This window comes from Heterodontus francisci, chromosome 42 (assembly GCF_036365525.1).
Source record: "Heterodontus francisci isolate sHetFra1 chromosome 42, sHetFra1.hap1, whole genome shotgun sequence".
NCBI classification, from domain to species: Eukaryota; Metazoa; Chordata; class Chondrichthyes; order Heterodontiformes; family Heterodontidae; genus Heterodontus; species Heterodontus francisci.
The window spans coordinates 22,594,473-22,612,172 of record NC_090412.1 but is presented as its reverse complement, the minus strand read 5'-3'; the positions used below and the strand labels follow the sequence as shown (position 1 = coordinate 22,612,172).

At 46.1% G+C, this 17,700-nt stretch overlaps 1 protein-coding gene across 2 annotated transcripts in view; it reads right to left on the bottom strand.

Annotated features, from left to right (window-relative positions):
- Positions 1-17,700, bottom strand: part of mmrn2a (multimerin 2a) — a 44,485-nt gene that overhangs the window by 11,538 nt on the left and 15,247 nt on the right. Inside the window, exons 4-5 of one of the 2 annotated variants that reach the window (XM_068020206.1) lie at positions 17,424-17,504; positions 7,147-7,311 (exon numbers count right to left, since the gene is read on the bottom strand). In XM_068020206.1, the coding sequence (XP_067876307.1) occupies positions 7,147-7,311; positions 17,424-17,504 (246 nt within the window). The remainder of the gene's footprint in view (positions 1-7,146; positions 7,312-17,423; positions 17,505-17,700) is intronic. The other variant, XM_068020207.1, reaches the window with a different exon arrangement.

Below are 17,700 nucleotides of genomic sequence, written 5' to 3'. Positions count from 1 at the left end.
GGAACACCTCCGCTCAGTCCGAAAGCATGACCCTGAGCTTCCAGTTGCTGGCCATTTCAACACTCCCCCCTGCTCTCATGCTCACATCTCTGTCCTGGAACTGCTGCAGTGTTCCAGTGAACATCAACGCAAGCTCGAGGAACAGCATCTCATTTACCCATTAGGCACACTACAGCCTGCCGGACTGAACATTGAGTTCAAAAATTTCAGAGCATGACGGGGCCCCCCATTTTACTTTTATTTTGTTATTTTTTTCTTTTTTATATATTTTTTGTGTTTTATTTCATCTTAGTTTGTTCAGTTTGCTTACCCACTGTTTTTTTCATGTTTGTACATGCGGCTGTTCAATTTTCAGTCCGTTAACATCCTATCTGTACTAATGCTTTGTCTTTCAACACACCATTAACATATTGTTTGCCTTTGCTCCATGACCTTCTGGTCAGCTATTCTGTGACCTTGTCCTCCTACCTTCTCCTTTGTTATCGCTTGCCCCACCCCCGCTTTACTTGCTTATAACCGCACATTTCTAATATTTGCCAGTTCTGATGAAGGGTCACTGACCTGAAACGTTAACTCTGCTTCTCTCTCCACAGATGCTGCCAGACCTGCTGAGTATTTCCAGCATTTCTTGTTTTTATTTCAGATTTCCAGCATCCGCAGTATTTTGCTTTTAAGTTAGATAAGGGAGTTGGGACCATGAAGAGATTTAAAAATGAGAACAAGAGCCTTGTAGTCATTACTCTGGAGGACAGGAAGTCATCAGAGTACAGCAAGGACAGAGATGAGGGGCGTGCGGAACTTGTAAGGGCAGGTCTCTGGAAAAAAAGGCGAGAATTTTACGTTGGGCCGGAGGCCCTGCCCACCGGCAAAATTGTAATTGTACGAGGCCCAGCCCCTTAATTCGCCTCGGACAGGACTTAAGGCAAGAAGTCCCGCCTACAAGTGCTGCAGGCCAGCAGCTCTTCAGTTCCAGCTGCACCAAGAGTGGTGGCCACTGCTGGAACTGCACCTAGAGAGGACCAGCAACTTGCTTGAGGCCGAGAATACAGGTAAGTGTGTGGTAGAGGCCTGCTGAGGTTGGGGAAAAAAGAACCCAACCTAACCACAGGGGACCCGAGCCCGACTTGGCTCGAGTCCCTCCGATTTTGCCCCGAGCCCAACCCGCCCCAACTCAATCCGAGCCCAACCTGACCATCGGTTTACATACCTTCCTGACACTGATCCTGCAAGAAGCTGCAGTGTGTGCGTGATGACGTCATAGCGACATCACTCGTTCACTGCGCAGACTCAGTTTTGTCCCAGACTCCCAGCTCAGGTAAGTTTTTTAATTTCAATACTTACCAGCAGAGCACTTACAATGTGTGTCCGGCTCGACCCGACTTGACATGGACTTGGCCCGAACCGACCTGAGCCTAAAAGCCATATCCTGAAGATGGGCCCGACCCGACACGAACCTGACCATGTCATCGGGTCCCGTCGGTTTTGGGTCGGGTAGCAGGCCCCTAGTGTGTGGGGCCTCGCCGGGGACAGTCGGCTGGGCCCTGGTGAGGCGGGTGTGGGTCGCTCAAGAGGGGCTGGGGGTGGTGCCCCAATGGGGACAGCTTGTACCGTGGGGAGGACCCTCCGTTGAGCATGGGGTACCTGATCAGGGGGGCACCCTTTTCTACCCCCCCAGCCCGCAAGGAGGGCGCCAGGTTTTACTGGGCAGCCTTCTGAGCTACTAAACTGCCCACCTGCAGGAGGAGGCCCTTGAGTGGCAATTAATTGGCCACTTAAGGGCCTTAATTGGCCTGGGCGGGCAGGCTGTTTGCTACCTCCCCCACCGCTGCTAAAATTGCAGAGAGAGCGGGAAAGTGACAGGAACGACACCTGTGCCTCGCACTCAATTATACACCCCCGCCCCACCCCTACCTCCAGCCAGCTCCTGCAGGGGGCTTAAAATTCCAGCTAATGTTCCGAAAATGTGGAGTTTGTGAAAGGTGGATGAAGAGAGTTGGTGAGGATGGCATTTGAAGTCAACTCAAGAGCAATGAAGTTATGGATCAGGGTGTTGACAATGTGTGGAGAAAGATGAGCAATGTTATGAAGCTGGGAAAATGCAATATCTCTCCCAACTCTGTAAAATTTACATATATCAAATCACCCTGGGCAGTGTTATGAGTGCTGGACTTTGTAGTATGCTTATGTTTTAAAATCTGTGATCTTTAATGCAGTGTAAAATGAATTCAGAGGAGACATGTGACCTCACACCAATTCTGCCCAGAGACAAGACAGAGGTCTTGGCTGTCATGCAAACAAGGAACCCAGATCAGAGACCCTTTTGAAAGCAGGCTACAAGGTTGTAACTCAGAAAGGACAATGGGCTTCACTCTCCCAGACTCTCAGATTGTAAACAGGGAGCCAGGGGCAAATGCAAAATTTGAGTTTCAATTGTTAACACCTGGAAACAAAGGAAGGTCCAGGTGGTCAGATTTATGGTCTCTGAAAATTTTAAAAGGTGAACAACTATTGACTTTTGATCTGGATACATTCAACAGGCTTTCTTTCCTAGGTGTGGAGACTCAAAGGAAGAATACAGGACCAGCAAACGGAGTTGTACAGCTTAGAGAGGCCAGTGGGCCTTTTCCTGGTAACAGCTGCTCTCAGAACACTGATACAGCAAAAGGCTGCTAAGCTTTCAACCTAGTTCGAAAGTTGAGGTTTGTAGAGGAGAAAAGACCCAACAGGGTCATCAGACATTGCCTTATTAAAGGAAGTCCAGTCAATTGTGCTCGGAAGAAGTGAGCAAAGAGAACGTTCGCTTTCAGAAGGACACTGGGAGATCCAACCCATTGCAGCTGGGAGGAGTTTGGGACTTAACTGCAAGGATGAGAACATCATGTAATGTATAAAGGTAATGTGGGGTTTTTGATTGTGTTAATAAGTTACTGGGAAATACCTTTCTCTGTAATTTAGTGTATTAGCTACGTACTAAGTGCTGTTCAGTTAATGTGGATTTTGAGTTTCGTTGTTATAGTCTTAAAACATGAAATCGTGCTGTGTAATTCTTTAAAGAATTAATTGGTCTGCAGAATTCATAGCTCTTGTTTCAAAGTTAACAATCTTTACTGAGGTCGTAACGGCAGCAATAGGGCTATTTACTAATTTAAATCTACTTTTATCATGTTTTTATCTTGCATTTCATCTCATGACCAGTATGAAAGTGCTCTCCCTCCTCCCAAAGATCACAGCATGGCTATTTCTGTGGAGTCATCCAATCACTTCATTCAGTTCTGAAGTTGGGGAACTGCTGTCAGATAAAACTTTACAAGCTTTAATTGGAAATTTATCCCCTTTTTTGCATGCTTCTATCCCTCACAACAGCTCTAGCAAAAGAGGAAGATAAATGATAAATGCGTTTCCTTGGTGTTCTGAAACCAGCCACTGTGAGGTGCAGGAGAGCAATCCTAGGTGATGCTTCCTGCTGGTGTTTAATTAATTCTAATAGTTGTAGTGAACACTATGTGTCTTTAGGTGTCAGTGTTCTCAAGGACAAAATCTGGTAGTCAAAGCTGACAATGTTCTCTGTGGAACATGCAAGCAGTGAATTCGCACCCACTGAACCTGCCAGCAACATGGAATCTTACAGCACAAAAGGAGACCATTTGGTCTATCCTGTATGTACTGGCTCTGTCAAAGAGCTGTCCAATTTAGTTCCATACCCCAGCTTTTTCCCCATTGCCCTGCAAATTAGTCCTCTTCAAGTACAAGTCTTTTGAAAGTTCCTATGGAATCTGGTTCCATAATCCTTTCATGTTCCAGACATCAATAACTGAAAATAGAGGTATCTCTGAGCAGTTACATAGATCTGTAGTTTGATAACTTATATTAATGTCCTCAGGCTCTCCCTAATCTATTTAGCTCAAATAGCCTTTGGATTAGACTAGGTCCAAGTATATTCACTATTTTAAAGACTTCAATCAAATCAGCTTGATGTCCACACTCTTGAAGTAAACGTCCCAGATCGCTACGCTTATTGTGGTAAGTGAGAGCAATTAAACTAAATTTCCATCTAGTGTCTCTGTCTGAACCTTTCAGGATCTCTATTGCACACCAAGGGCCAGAGCTTGTGCTCGGCCCGACATCAGATTTTGCGGGGTGGTGGGGGGGGGAGGTGGGTGCAGGTGGCCCAGAGAATCGGAGCGGCAGCAGCTTCCACTGAAACAGATGCTGGAATTGCAGGCCCAATCTTTCTGGCAACAGGGAAGCTCCGTGGTGGCTTCTCCACGATGGGAACCTGGTTTAAATATTTAAAATACCTATCTGCATATATGACCATGTCATTCGCTGCAATTTCCCCATCTGTTCCCGATCTTCAGCACGAAGGGCAGCACTCATGCACTTTCGCATTCCCGTCCAGGAGAAGCTGGTGGCACTGTGGTGGGGGAGGGGTCACCACTGCATTCTGAGTATAGATGGGGGGGGGGAGAAGGGGTCATCACTGCATTGAGTATAGATGGGGGGGAGGGGGTGGTGGGGAAGGGGTCACCACTGCATTCTGAGTATAGATGGGGGGGAGGGGATGGTGGGGAAGGGGTCACCACTGCATTCTGAGTATAGGTGGAGGGGGGGAGGGGTCACCACTGCGTTCTGAGTATAGGTGGGGGGAGAGGCCATCACTGCATTCTGAGTATAGGTGGAGGGGGGGAGGGGTCACCACTGCATTCTGAGTATAGATGGGGGGGAGGGGATGGTGGGGAAGGGGTCACCACTGCATTCTGAGTATAGATGGTGGGGAGGGGGTGGTGGGGAAGGGGTCACCACTGCATTCTGAGTATAGGTGGTGGGAGAGGGGGTGGTGGGGAAGGGGTCACCACTGCATTCTGAGTATAGGTGGTGGAGAAGGGGTCACCACTGCATTCTGAGTATAGATGGGGGGGGAGGGGGTGGTGGGGAAGGGGTCACCACTGCATTCTGAGTATAGGTGGTGGGGAGGGGGTGGTGGGGAAGGGGTCACCACTGCATTCTGAGTATAGGTGGTGGGGAGGGGGTGGTGGGGAAGGGGTCACCACTGCATTCTGAGTATAGGTGGTGGGGAGGGGGTGGTGGGGAAGGGGTCACCATTGCATTCTGAGTATAGGGGGTGGGGGAAGAGGTCAACTCTGCATTTTGTTTGCAGGGGTGGCAGCTTTTTAAAAATGGTGCCAGCACCTGCTCACGCATCAGATGATACCGTTTACTGCGTCGCCAAGGCTGCCACCGCCACGTGATTGGGTGGGGGTGCCACTATTAATAAGCAAGTGCCAGCCTGCTGCAGAATCACGGCAGCATGCTGGCGCAGGTCCCGTGTGGGGCGACTGCCATTTTCTGCACCCGCTGCCCACTCCGGGTAACAGGACAATAAAATCCATCCCCACGTGAGGGGGACCAAAATGGGACACAACCTCCCCTACTAATGCTTCCGTACTCTGCTCCCAGAGCCCCCCCCCCATCCTCAACTACACCTGAATCCCACCTACCTGTCAACTGCTCTGCCCATTGCAGCCACCCCCGCTCCCGGAGCCCAACCTCCTTGTCTGATCACTTCAAGAGTGATGTCCCTTTAAGAACCCAGTGTGCAAATGAGCTGTGCCAGGATGTAGTCATGTGACTAGAAGCCATAGTCACTGCAGCTGTAACTCCCTAGACAAAGGTTCGGTACATAGTTTGCTTTGTATTGTATATAATAGTTAGCTGTTAATAAACCTTTTTGAGACCTTCAAGGAATTGGAATCCGGGTAACTCATTGTGTTATTTAAGACAACACGAAGAACACATGACATTCCTCAATGCTTCCACACCTCATCTAGTGTCAGTAAAAGTGACTTTGAAGCTGTTGGATTGCCATAAAAACCCAACCGATTCACATTCGAGGCAAAAATCAGCTATCCTTATACAGTCTGGCCTGTATGTGATCCTGCAGGTCTACCGAGTCTTGCTGTAGTGTTTGGTGTCCCGACCAACAAGACACCCCCTCATAAAAGCAAAATACCGCGGATGCTGGAAATCTTAAATAGAAATAGAAAGCACTGGAAATACTCAGTGTCTTTCTCTCTCCACAGATGCTGCCTGACCTACTAAGTATTTCCATCACTTGCTGTTTTTTTTTCAGGTCACCTCCTCATGTTTGGGTTTGTACAAGCTATTTGACCATGGAGTACATCACATTCAAACCAGATCCTGCCATCACTTGATGCACATGCACACTTTCTAGCACATATTCCTGGGATGCCTAAGGGCAGTAGGAGCACTCAAACTACAGGTCCGGGATAGATCAGTTAACTTAGCATAACTGGAACTTTGGGCCTTGCTGCTCCATTTGGCTTATTGTGCAAGAGTTAATTTCAAAACTAATCTGTGGAAACAGTATTTCAGCAAGTGAGCATCAAGTCTGGAACAGACTCCCTCGGGAGACAGTGCAAACAGATAGATTAGGGAGGGCCTGAGGACATTAGTAGAAGTAATCCAAGTATAGAACTATGTAACTGCACACACGTACCTCTATTTTCAGACATGAGAGGATTGTGGAATCAGATTCCATAGGAGCTTTCAAAAGACTTGTACTTAAAGAGGATTAATTTGCAGTGTTGTAGGGGAAATGTTGATGCGGGACTAAATCTGACAGCTCTTTCAAAGAGCCAGCACAGACACGATGGGCCAAACGATCTAACATTTTATGTTGCTGGCACGTTCAGTGAGTGTGAACTGACTGCAAGCATTCAAAGAAGAACTGGGCATGTTCCACAGAGAATATTACTGTCAGCTTTGAGTACTAGATTTTGCTGTTGAGAACACTGACACTTAAAGACATTTAAGTGTCCACTGCAACTATTAACACTAACTACCCTCTGAAGCAGCCTAGCAAGCCACTCAGTTAAACTGTCTCAAAACACTACACATAAAGGTTCAAGAAGGCAGCTCACCATCACCACCTCAGGGCAACTAGGGATGGACAACAAATGCCAGCTTTACCAGCGACACCCCCAAATGCACAGAAGAAATATTTAAAAGATCACCAACTGCCCATGAGCAGCAGGAGGGGAGGTCTATTGGAGAGGGCTCCTTAACTCAGGCTCAGAGCATTGCCGATAATGTTTGTTGGTACCAGAAGCTAGGACTGGTCTGTACCTGTTCTGTTTTCCTTGCTTTCCATTGAAGGATTTGTTTTCCTCAGGTCATTTAGTAGTTCTTGTAAGGCCTGCGTTGAGGCAGTGGTGACAGAAATGTCATCCTGGAGATGATGCATCTTCGAGTCTGGACCCTGCAGGTTTTCAATTGATGTAATGGGTTCTGCTACAGCAAAAAGGAGCATAAATAAGTGCATGCGATATCACAGGCAGAACATTACCATAACCATTCACCGCTGAACCTCCACAAAGACATCTGCAAAGGCAAAATACTGCGGATGCTGGAAATATTCAACAGGTCAGGCAGCGTCTGTAGAGAGAGGAACAGAACTAACATTTCAGGTCAGTGACCTTTTATCAGTTCTTTCGTTAACTTTGTGTTTCTCTCTCCACAGGTGCTGCCTAACCTGTTGTGTATTTTCTAGCATTTTCTGTTTAGACTGCACCAAGATTTATTAGGTAAATGCTGCGCAGGAATGGCCAAGCAAAAGAAGGACTACGGTTTGTTGCATTCACGTGCTACCATGCTGGTAGTCATGTGGTACAACAATAGCGGAGTTGTTAACTAATCACACCAATCAAATCTCCATTCATCAGTCTACAGCAGTCGCAAACATGTGGGGAGGAAACACCAGTGGTGGAGAGATTTGGGAACCATAGGTCCAAAGTCACCTTTTTCCTCTGAAGCTTGCCACACCTACATCATGTCACATCTCAAATTACTCAGATACTATATCCCAAAATGTTATTTTCTGAAAATCTATCTAATTTTCATTTGAATGAGTCAGTACTATCACCACAGTCTCCCTCGCGTGTCTGTTCCATAACTTAACCACTCGCTCACTGAAATACTAATCCACAGATTAGTTTTGAAATTAACCCCCCTTGTGGAATAAGCCAAATGGAACAGGAAGTCCCAAAGTCTGATTCCTGGTTATGCCGAGTTAACTGATCTTATTCCGGACCCATAGTTTGAATGCTACGTTTATCCTCCGCACCATTGGGATTAATAGGGGAAAATCAGCCAGGGCTCAATCCCAGCTCACAATTCCAGGAATGTGTGCTAGAAAGTGTGCATGTGCATTAGCTGATAGCAGGATCTGGTTTGAATGTGATGCACTCCATGGTCAAATAGCTCAAAAGTGAGGGGTGACCTGTTGGACACTAAACATTAGGATAAGATAGAATACTAGCATAGAAGATAAAATCTCTGATTGTATTACCCCTCCACCCCTTCTGCCCACATCATCGTCTCCACCAACCAAGCTATTAAACCAACACTAAACAAGTAGACAGAGGCTCCAGCTAAGTCTAAGCATGGGAATATTGGATATGCAGTGATTTCCTTAGAGGGAGACATTTGTCAGCAGTGTTTAGTGTTTAGTTCCCATCCCTCTGTCCCTCATTTGGCAGAGCTCACATACACATGAAACATTCTGCTACCCACAATGTGCAAAACAAGCCCCCAATTGAGGATGCAGTGATTAAATATTAGGAAACCACTGGAATGAATATTTAGGAACAAAATAGAAAGTACCTGAATGAAGATAACCCAACAAACAATGGCCAAAATTATTTCAGAAGAAAAAGGACCAACCTCAGACTTTAAGTAACACACCTGAAGATAATGAAGCAAAGCCATATAGCAAAGCAGATGTACAGTTGTAAAAGACCTTTGCTAAAGTACCACACGAGAGGTTCCTTTACAAACCATCGAAATAAGATAGCAACATGCAACAGATAAAGGGAAGGAAAGCAGTTATATGGGGAGCTAGGTCATGGTGAATTCAGGTTGCCAACTCTGATTGGATATATTGCATGAGGCTTCATCACATGACGTTTTGCCCCCCCCCCCCCCACCCCAATCTACCCCACACCCCTAATGATTGCCCAACACCTCCATCCCCACAGCTCCATCTTCCTGCTACAATTGGAAAGCAAACAGACTTCATTAACCAAGTAAATAATTCTTAACTGTCTTGCAAACAGCCTGAATTGTTGCCAATATTTTTTTACAACTAATTAACAAAAATGTTCAAAGGAAACACCTTTTTGAAAAAAAGTCTCTGGTTTTTCTCCTGAGTTACTGGTAGAAGTGTTCTCGAGATTAATTTTTTATTTCGAGAGACACTAGGGCAATCCTGGAGCATTGCCAACCCTACAGTGAATAAGGTGTCAACAATTTATGCATATTTGGTTAGAGTGGATCTCCCCATCATGTTACTAGGAATCAGACAGTCTCTCAGCATGTCCCAGAAAATTGCAGACCCCCCCCCCTTTTTCTTTTGTTAAGCAGCCAGAAAATGGTGCACGGTGCAGAAGGCACTCCCCAGGCCCAGACCCCAAAACACACTAATTACTTAATCAACCTCGAGGGTGAAAGGCTGAGTGAATGCAACTCCCATGGAGCAGCTTGATTTTAGCTGTTCAGCAGTGAGTGAAACCAGGACATCTGGAGCCTGATCCATTTCAGCAGTGTTCAAATAACCAGCAAGTACAAAAATTAAAGGCCGCAAGATTTCCTGAAAATTGCAGAGAGTTCTCTGGGATCAAGCAGGTTTCCTGCCTAATAGCTGACTTATATGTTGTTCTGTGACTGACCTGTATATGTAGCCACACCCGTCTCCCAAGGCTACTAACAGCACAATAAAGGTTACTCCAGGGACATGTGTGTCATTGGCAGTGAGACTTGTTTTCTGCTAACCACTTGTGCCTCTCTGTTAAAGGGAGGCTCCTTCAGTTCAATGCAACAATCCAACCAGACTCTCCTGGGCAGTTGTGATTAGAATCCATTTGTAAAGTGCTTTAGTTTGTCTGGTGCTTATGTTGACAAACTAATCTCAAAATTAGAGCCAGGACATTTAGGAGGGAAAATCAGAAAGTATTTTTTCTCACAAAGCGTACTGGAAATCTGGAATTCTCTCTCCTAAAAAAAACTGCAGATGCTGGGGGTCAATTAAAATTTTCAAGCTGTGATCGATAGATTTTTGTAGGTAAGCGTTTCGAGGGATCTGGAGCAAAGATGGGTAAATGGATTTTGGGGTGCAGATCAGCCAAGAACTAATTGAATGGTGGAGCAGGCTCGAGGGGCTGAATGGTCCATTCCTGTTCATAATGTTCCTAAACCTCCTTCCTCACTGTCAACTCGCCAACTTAGAGCAGGAGCTGCACTCCTAGTATGGATCGTCTCATTGGGAGCGTGGATGGATTTGGAGGTCAGCATGCTGTAGTCCTGATGCTCCTAATTCATTAACATTAGCCAAGGGATAATTGGGAATTCACAGCAACCTCTACACCTGATTCTCTGAACCTCACTCCAGCTGAGCAATGCCATGCACTGAGAGCAGAGCCACTCAAAATTTAAGCTTGGGAATCTGAATCCAGAATTAGATTCCTGGCAACTTAGCTCAAATCTCTGAACAAGTGGAGAAGAGTATTTAAAAATGTTCCGACTTCAGTTGGCTTTGGGTCCTTATAATCAGAGTTTAATCGCGAAATGTGTAATCGTCACCTGTGCTCATGGGAGAGAAAAGGACTGAAGAAGGCATAGCATTTAAGATGAGAATTTTTTTTAAAACACAGCGTGTTGTTCTGATCTGGAATGCACTGTCTGCAAGGGTGATGGAAGCAGATTCAGTAATAACTTTCAAAGGTGAATTGAAAAAATACTTGAAAGGGACAAACTTGCAGGGCCAAAAGGGAAGAGACAAAAGTGGGTTTAATTTGATAGCAGTGGGCTGAATGCTTCCCACTATAGCTGTGATTTTAAGCCCCACTTGTCCAGTAAGAATGGTGCATGGGAGGGATTTAAATTTGAAAGTTCAAGCTCCTGGTTCCAACCCAGTGAATCAGGCCGTTAAAGAGGCTCCAGCCAAAAGCAAGCCAGGGCCGACTTTACATTCAAAGGTCACAGCCTGATAATGTCTTCAGGGCTGCGATGTAATTTTAACCTCAGGTCATGGGTGAGACCACGTTGTCTGCTGCCTGGCTGGAGGTTGCTGAATGCCCAGCAGAGTCTATGATAAATGTAGGTCGGGAGGGGGGGAATGCTCCTCCCTCTCCCAGGCCTTGGGCGTCCCTACACTAGCATCCCCACCAATCACCCTGGAATCTCTCCCTGTAACTTTTTTTTAAATTTATTCATGGGATGTGGGCGTCGCTGGCTGTGCCAGCATTTATTGCCCATCCCTAATTGCTCTTGAGAAGGTGGTGGTGAGCTGCCTTCTTGAACCGCTGCAGTCCATGTGGGGTCGGTATACCCACAGTGCTGTTAGGAAGGGAGTTCCAGGATTTTGACCCAGTGACAGTGAAGGAACGGCGATATAGTTCCAAGTCGGGATGGTGTGTGGCTTGGTGTTCCCGTGTATTTGCTGCCCTTGTCCTTGTAGGTGGTAGAGGTCGTGGGTTTGGAAGGTGCTGTCTCAGGAGCCTTGGCGCATTGCCATGGATTCCAATTTTGCTAGGGCTCCTTGATGCCATACTCAGTCAAATGCTGCCTTGATGTCAAGGGCAGTCACTCTCACTTCACCTCATGAGTTCAGTTCTTTTGTCCATGTTTGAACCAAGGCTGTAATGAGATCAGGAGCTGAGTGGCTCTGGTGGAGCCCAAACTGAGTGTCAATGAGCAGGTTATTGCTAAGCAAGTGCCACTTGACAGCACTTTCGACGACACCCTCCATCACTTTACTGATGATTGAGTGTAGACTGATGGGGCGATAATTGGCTGTGTTGGACTTCTTTTTTGTGTACAGGACATACCTGGGCAATTTTCCACATCGCTGGGTAGATGCCAGTGTTGTAGCTGTACTGGAACAGCTTGGCTAGGGGCACAGCAAATACTGGAGTACAGGTCTTCAGTACTATTGCTGGAATATTGTCAGGGCCCATAGCTTTTGCAGTATCCAGTGCCTTCAGTCGTTTCTTGATATCACGCGGAGTGAATTGAATTGGCTGAAGACTGGCATCTGTGATGCTGGACCTCAAGAGGAGGCCGAGATGGATAATCAACTTGGCACTTCTGGCTGAAGATTATTGCAAATGCTTCAGCCTTATCTTTTGCTCTTATGTGCTGGGCTCCCCTATTATTGAGGATGGGGATATTTGTGGAGCCACCTCCTCCAGTTAGTTGTTTAATTGTCCACCATCATTCGCAGCCGGATATGGCAGGACTGCAGTGCTTAGATCTTATTCGTTGGTTGTGGGATCACTTAGCTCTGTCTATCGCATGCTGCTTACGCTGTTTGGCATGCAAGCAGTCCTGGGTTGTAGCTTCACCAGGTTGTCACCTTATTTTGAGGTATGCCTGGTGCTGTTCCTGGCATGCCCTCCTGCACCCTTCATTGAACCAGAGTTGATGGTAGAGTGGGGGAGATATGTCGGGCCATGAAGTTACAGATTGTGTTTGAGGACAATTCTGCTGCTGCTGATGGCCCACAGTGCCTCATGGATGCCCAGTTTTGCCTTGCTAGATCTGTTCGAAATCTATCCCATTTCGCACAGTAGCAGTGCCACACAACACAATGGAGGGTGTCCACAAGGACTCTGTGGTGATCACTCCTACCACTACTGTCATGGACAGATGCATCTGCGACAGGCAGATAGTAAGGACGAGGTCAAGTATATTTTTCCCTCATGTTGGTTCCTCACCACCTGCCACAGACCCAGTCTAGCAGCTATGTCCTTTGGGAGTTGGCCAGCTCAGTCAGTAGTGGTGCTACCGAGACACTCTTGGTGATGGACATTGAAGTCTCCCACCCAGAGTACATTCTGTGCCCTTGCCACCCTCAGTGCTTCCTCCAAGTGTTGGCCGACTGCCAGGATTGTTCCTTTGGCGTCTGTCTGCAGCTCCTGATGCCAAATTCTCGCTCTTGACCACCGGCTAGGCAGTGAACCTGGCCAGGTGTTGTTTAAACGTGACCCTGGCATTAATATCACCGGGGTTCCATGTCCCCAAATTCTCCGGGTCCACTGCCAGCTTTTGAAGTCGAGGCCTGTGATTCTATGACTGCGAACTTAGGGTCAAGGATGAGTAGGAGACACGGGCTACAAAATGGGACAACACTTCAGGTCAACTGTAGCACTGATGCAGTAAGGGTAGAGACAAGGTCAGAGTCCCTTAATGCAACGGGACAAACGTCAGTGCCTCCATTGAGCATGGAGAAAGCTGCTGACTAAGGTCCAAAGCTTTTCCTTTTCAAATGAGTTTAAAAATGTTAGCTTTATTGTCCCATTTTCAATGATCAAAGGTGCTTAACAGCCACTCACAGCATTGGCCTGGCTAGTTCAAAGCAGGAAAGAGGCCATGCTAGCAGAATATATACAAACATGAGAATTCTTGGTTATACTGAAAAACTGTCCAATAGTTCTTCAACCCAGTGATGATGTGGGATTTTTGGAGTTTGCTGTCATGGAGATGCGGGATGTTAGCAATGGGGAATGGGAACACTTTTCCATTTTTTTTCCACCGGGTGTCAACATCAGCTAGGCCCCACGTCAGATGCAACACAGATCAGATGCAAAGTCCAGCTCCCCCTATTTTGCCCTATTGAGCATTCTGAAGTCAGATATAGTGCGAGGGTGAAGTTCCCTCTGCTCTCCCTTAGCAATGGGGTAAGATTTACAATCTAGTGGTTGCCACAAAGCTTCATGGGACTGAATCATAGATCGGGCCACACATTACAACCAGACATTGGAAAATCACACAGTCCATGAATCTCAATGAGAATAGCTACATCATAAAATTGAAACCTGATGTAACTTAAATACAACCTTAGCAGAGTACCCGCTACAGTTACAATCTCATGTTTGAGACATAAGTTCATAAGAAATAAGAGCAGGAGGAGGCCATTCAATAAGATTTTGGCTGATCTGATCGTGGCCTCAACTCCACTTTCCTGCCTGCCCTCCGCCCCCCCATTACCCTTGACTCCCTTGTAGATCAAAACTCTGTCTAACTCCATCTTGAATATATTCAATGACCCAGCCTCCACTGTTCTCTGGAGAAGAGAATTCCAAAGATTAACAACCCTCAGAGAAGAAATTCCTCCTCATCTCAGTCTTAAAAGGGAGACCCCTTATTTTGAAACTGTGCCCCCTCGTTCTAGATTCCCCCACGAGAGGCAACATTCTCTCAGCATTTATCCTGACAAGTCTCCTCAGAATCTTATCTGTTTCAATAAGATCACCTCTCATTCTTCTAAACTCCAATGAGTATAGGCCCAGCCTGCTCAACCTTTCCTCATAAAACAACCCCTTCATCCCAGAAATCAGCCTAGTAACCCTTCTCTGAACTTATTCCAATGCAAATATATCCCTCCTTAAGTAAGGAGACCAAAACTGTACACAGTACTCTAGGTGTGATCGCACCAATGCCCTGTGCAGTTATACCAAGACTTCTCTGCTTTTATACTCCATCCCCCTTCAAGTAAATGCCAACATTCCATTTTCCTTCCTAATCACTTTCTGTACCTTCATACTAACCTTTTGTGATTCATGTACAAGGACACCCAGATCCCTCTGGATCACAGCATTCTGCAGTCTCTCTCCATTTATTCTTCCTGCCAAAGTGGACAGCCTCACATTTTCCCACATTATACTCCATCTGCCAAATTTTTGTCCGCTCACATAAATTATCTAAATCTCATTGCAGACACTTTACCTGGGATTTTATAAGTCTCGTGGCGCTTCCAATGGCGGAACTGTAAGGTGGCATAATTTCCATTTCTGCCCTTTTTCCTATTTCGCTCGCAATTTTGCATGCAAATTAACGGTGCGGCGACAGGCATGGGAGATACATGCGATCATGCGGCAGGGACGGACTTTCATTGGTGGAGCCTGCCATCACTCTGAAGCACCATCAGCCACACATCAATTAATCATTCTGTGTTGCAAGCCACAAGGATCAGCAGCCTTCAGAACCTATGCTGATTGTGGCCACAGAATAAGCTTACTATAATTTGGACTTGATTTACCTTCATTTTCAGTTGCACCCAAGCACCACCTCCCCCTCATAATTTCTTTTTGCTTATGGCCATTCCCTCTGCCAGCCAGTACCTCGATTTTGCCCCACAGGATCCCGACATAGACAGCACTTATTCCTCCCTTTAGGCCGCTCATGACCATCTGTTTCCTGTCGTGCATTCATCAACCCACTGCCCCCTGCAACTGCCCGCAGCCAGCTTCAGCATCAATAACAACCACTACACACCCTGAAAGCTACCCTCCTCACTCGTCTTCCCCTCTACCCACCCAAGACCCCACCCTGTCCTGCCCAAGTACCCTCCCCTGTTACACAGTGCATCTGATAAGCCCACCCTGTGCCCTCACCTATCCTCCCCTGTGCCTCCATCCACGTCCCACCTGCCCATGCCTTCTCCACCATCCCCGGAGAAGACTACCCTTGCTGGTGCCGAGCCTGGAGCCAAACATTCATTCCAATGCTGGCCTTCCTTGTGCCGATGAGTGCAAGGCATGAAACCAGTGACCTCAGACACAACTGCACAAAGCCAACTGGTGTAAGCCATGTTTAAACGAACATGAACCAGGTGGCACGGAAATACCGCTTGCTGCTAACTTAATCTGGCAGGTAGGATTTAATTTGAACTAAGTGTAGGGTAATGAGTATTCATGATAGGGAAATTAATGCAAAGTTGCAATCTGCCATTTTGCAGGGGGAACCCCAGACCACCGCAAGCACGTGCAGACTTAATTGCGATACAAAAACCCACCGTAGGAAATCCAAAAAAACAAATTGCGCCTAATTAAATCACCCCACCCATCACCAAAGCTGTTCTTACAGAACCCATAAAATTCCCCCTTTTGTGTCCCCCTCACAACTTGCTTTCCTACCTATCTTTGTATCATCTGCAAATTTGGCTACAATACACTCGGCCCCTTCATCCAAGTCATTAATACAGATCGTAAATAGTTGAGGCCCCAGCACCGATCCCTGTGGCACTCAAGTTATAGTTTGCCAATCTGAAAATGCCCCATTTATCCAGATTCTGTTTCCTGTTAGCCAATCCTCTAACCGTGCTAATATATTGCCCCCAATACCATGAGCTCTTATCTTGTGTAATAACCTTTTAAGTGGCACCTTGTCGAATGCCTTTTAGAAATCCAAATACACTGCATCTCCTGGTTCCCCTTTATTCACCCTGCTTGTTACATCCTCAAAGAACTCTAATAAATATGTCAAAAACAATTTCTCTTTCATAAAACCATGTTGACTCTGCCTGATTGCGTTATGATTTTCTAAATGCCCTGCCATTACTTCCTTAATAATGGATTTTAACATTTTCCCAATGGCATGTTATGCTAACTGGCCTATAGTTTCCTGCTTTCTGTCTCCCTCCTCTCTTGAATAGAGATGTTACCTTTGCAGTTTTCCAATCTGCTGGGACCTTGCCAGAATCTAGGGAATTTTGGAAGATTCCAACCAATGCATTCACTATCTCTGCAGCCACTTCTTTTAAAACCCTAGGATGCAAGCCATCAGGTCCAGGGGACTTGTCATCCTTTAGTACCATTAGGTTTCCTAGTACTTTTTCTCTGGTGATAGCGATTGTTTTAAATGCCTCCCTCCCTTTTGCCTCTTGATTTTCTACTCTCTTGGGATACTTTTTGCATCTTCTACTGTGAAGACAGATCACAGATTTTTCCTGGACATGAACCCTTGCGCACAAAGTGTGATCTTATATGTAAAATATTTGATATTGTGATGTTGCTCAGTCAGGCTCAATCCCCATTCTTGGAATTTTCACAAACCTCCTCATGTTATTCCAGCCTTTGAATAGTGGAAGCATAAACACTGCACTAGACTGAGCAACTTATGCTGTGAATTACAGACTGAGGTTTATTAAATGTAAAGAGTAAGGAATAGCAGAGCGTGAATGCACCAGATTCCATTTCAGAGCCAGCAGAGACAAGAGATCTTTCACTATCTGGATTGAAACTTTGACCCCAGGGTGAAAGGAGACAGTGTTTGGATGCATGGCCTGGGGTGTAAAATGGAGAAAATTGATCAGTCCCTTTGAGGCTTCTGAAAAGACTCATTGAAACCATTTTGCTTTGATAACCTACCCTCATTTATGTGGTCTGGGGATGTCCTGTTTTAGGACAGTAGGTGATAATTTTGCTGTTTTTAAAAAAAAAAAAAGCCAATACTGGTAATTTCAGGGTGGGGTGTTGCGGGGGAAGGAATATCCCTCGTCCATCCATAAATTAATAAAACAAAAGCCCAGTTGCAGTCGCAAATTATTTTACTGAAATGTAACCTACTCGGATTTACGATTTCTTCGATCACCTCGTCTCCTCCCAGTGCCTGCTTCAGGGAGGCTGTTGCAACCTGCTCCTCAGGAACTAGGAAAAAACACAACAGTCAAAACCATTCCAATTCTTTCCATTCAACAGCATGGTCCATGTGAAACCATTCCTTAATCCAGGAGCACTCACGGGCAGTTCAGACTGGATTTTCTGCTCTGGGTGCTCTTTATACCCAAGTATTCCTTGGTGGGTTATAGGCAGACTCAAGCAGATGTTTGCTCCCCAGCATGAT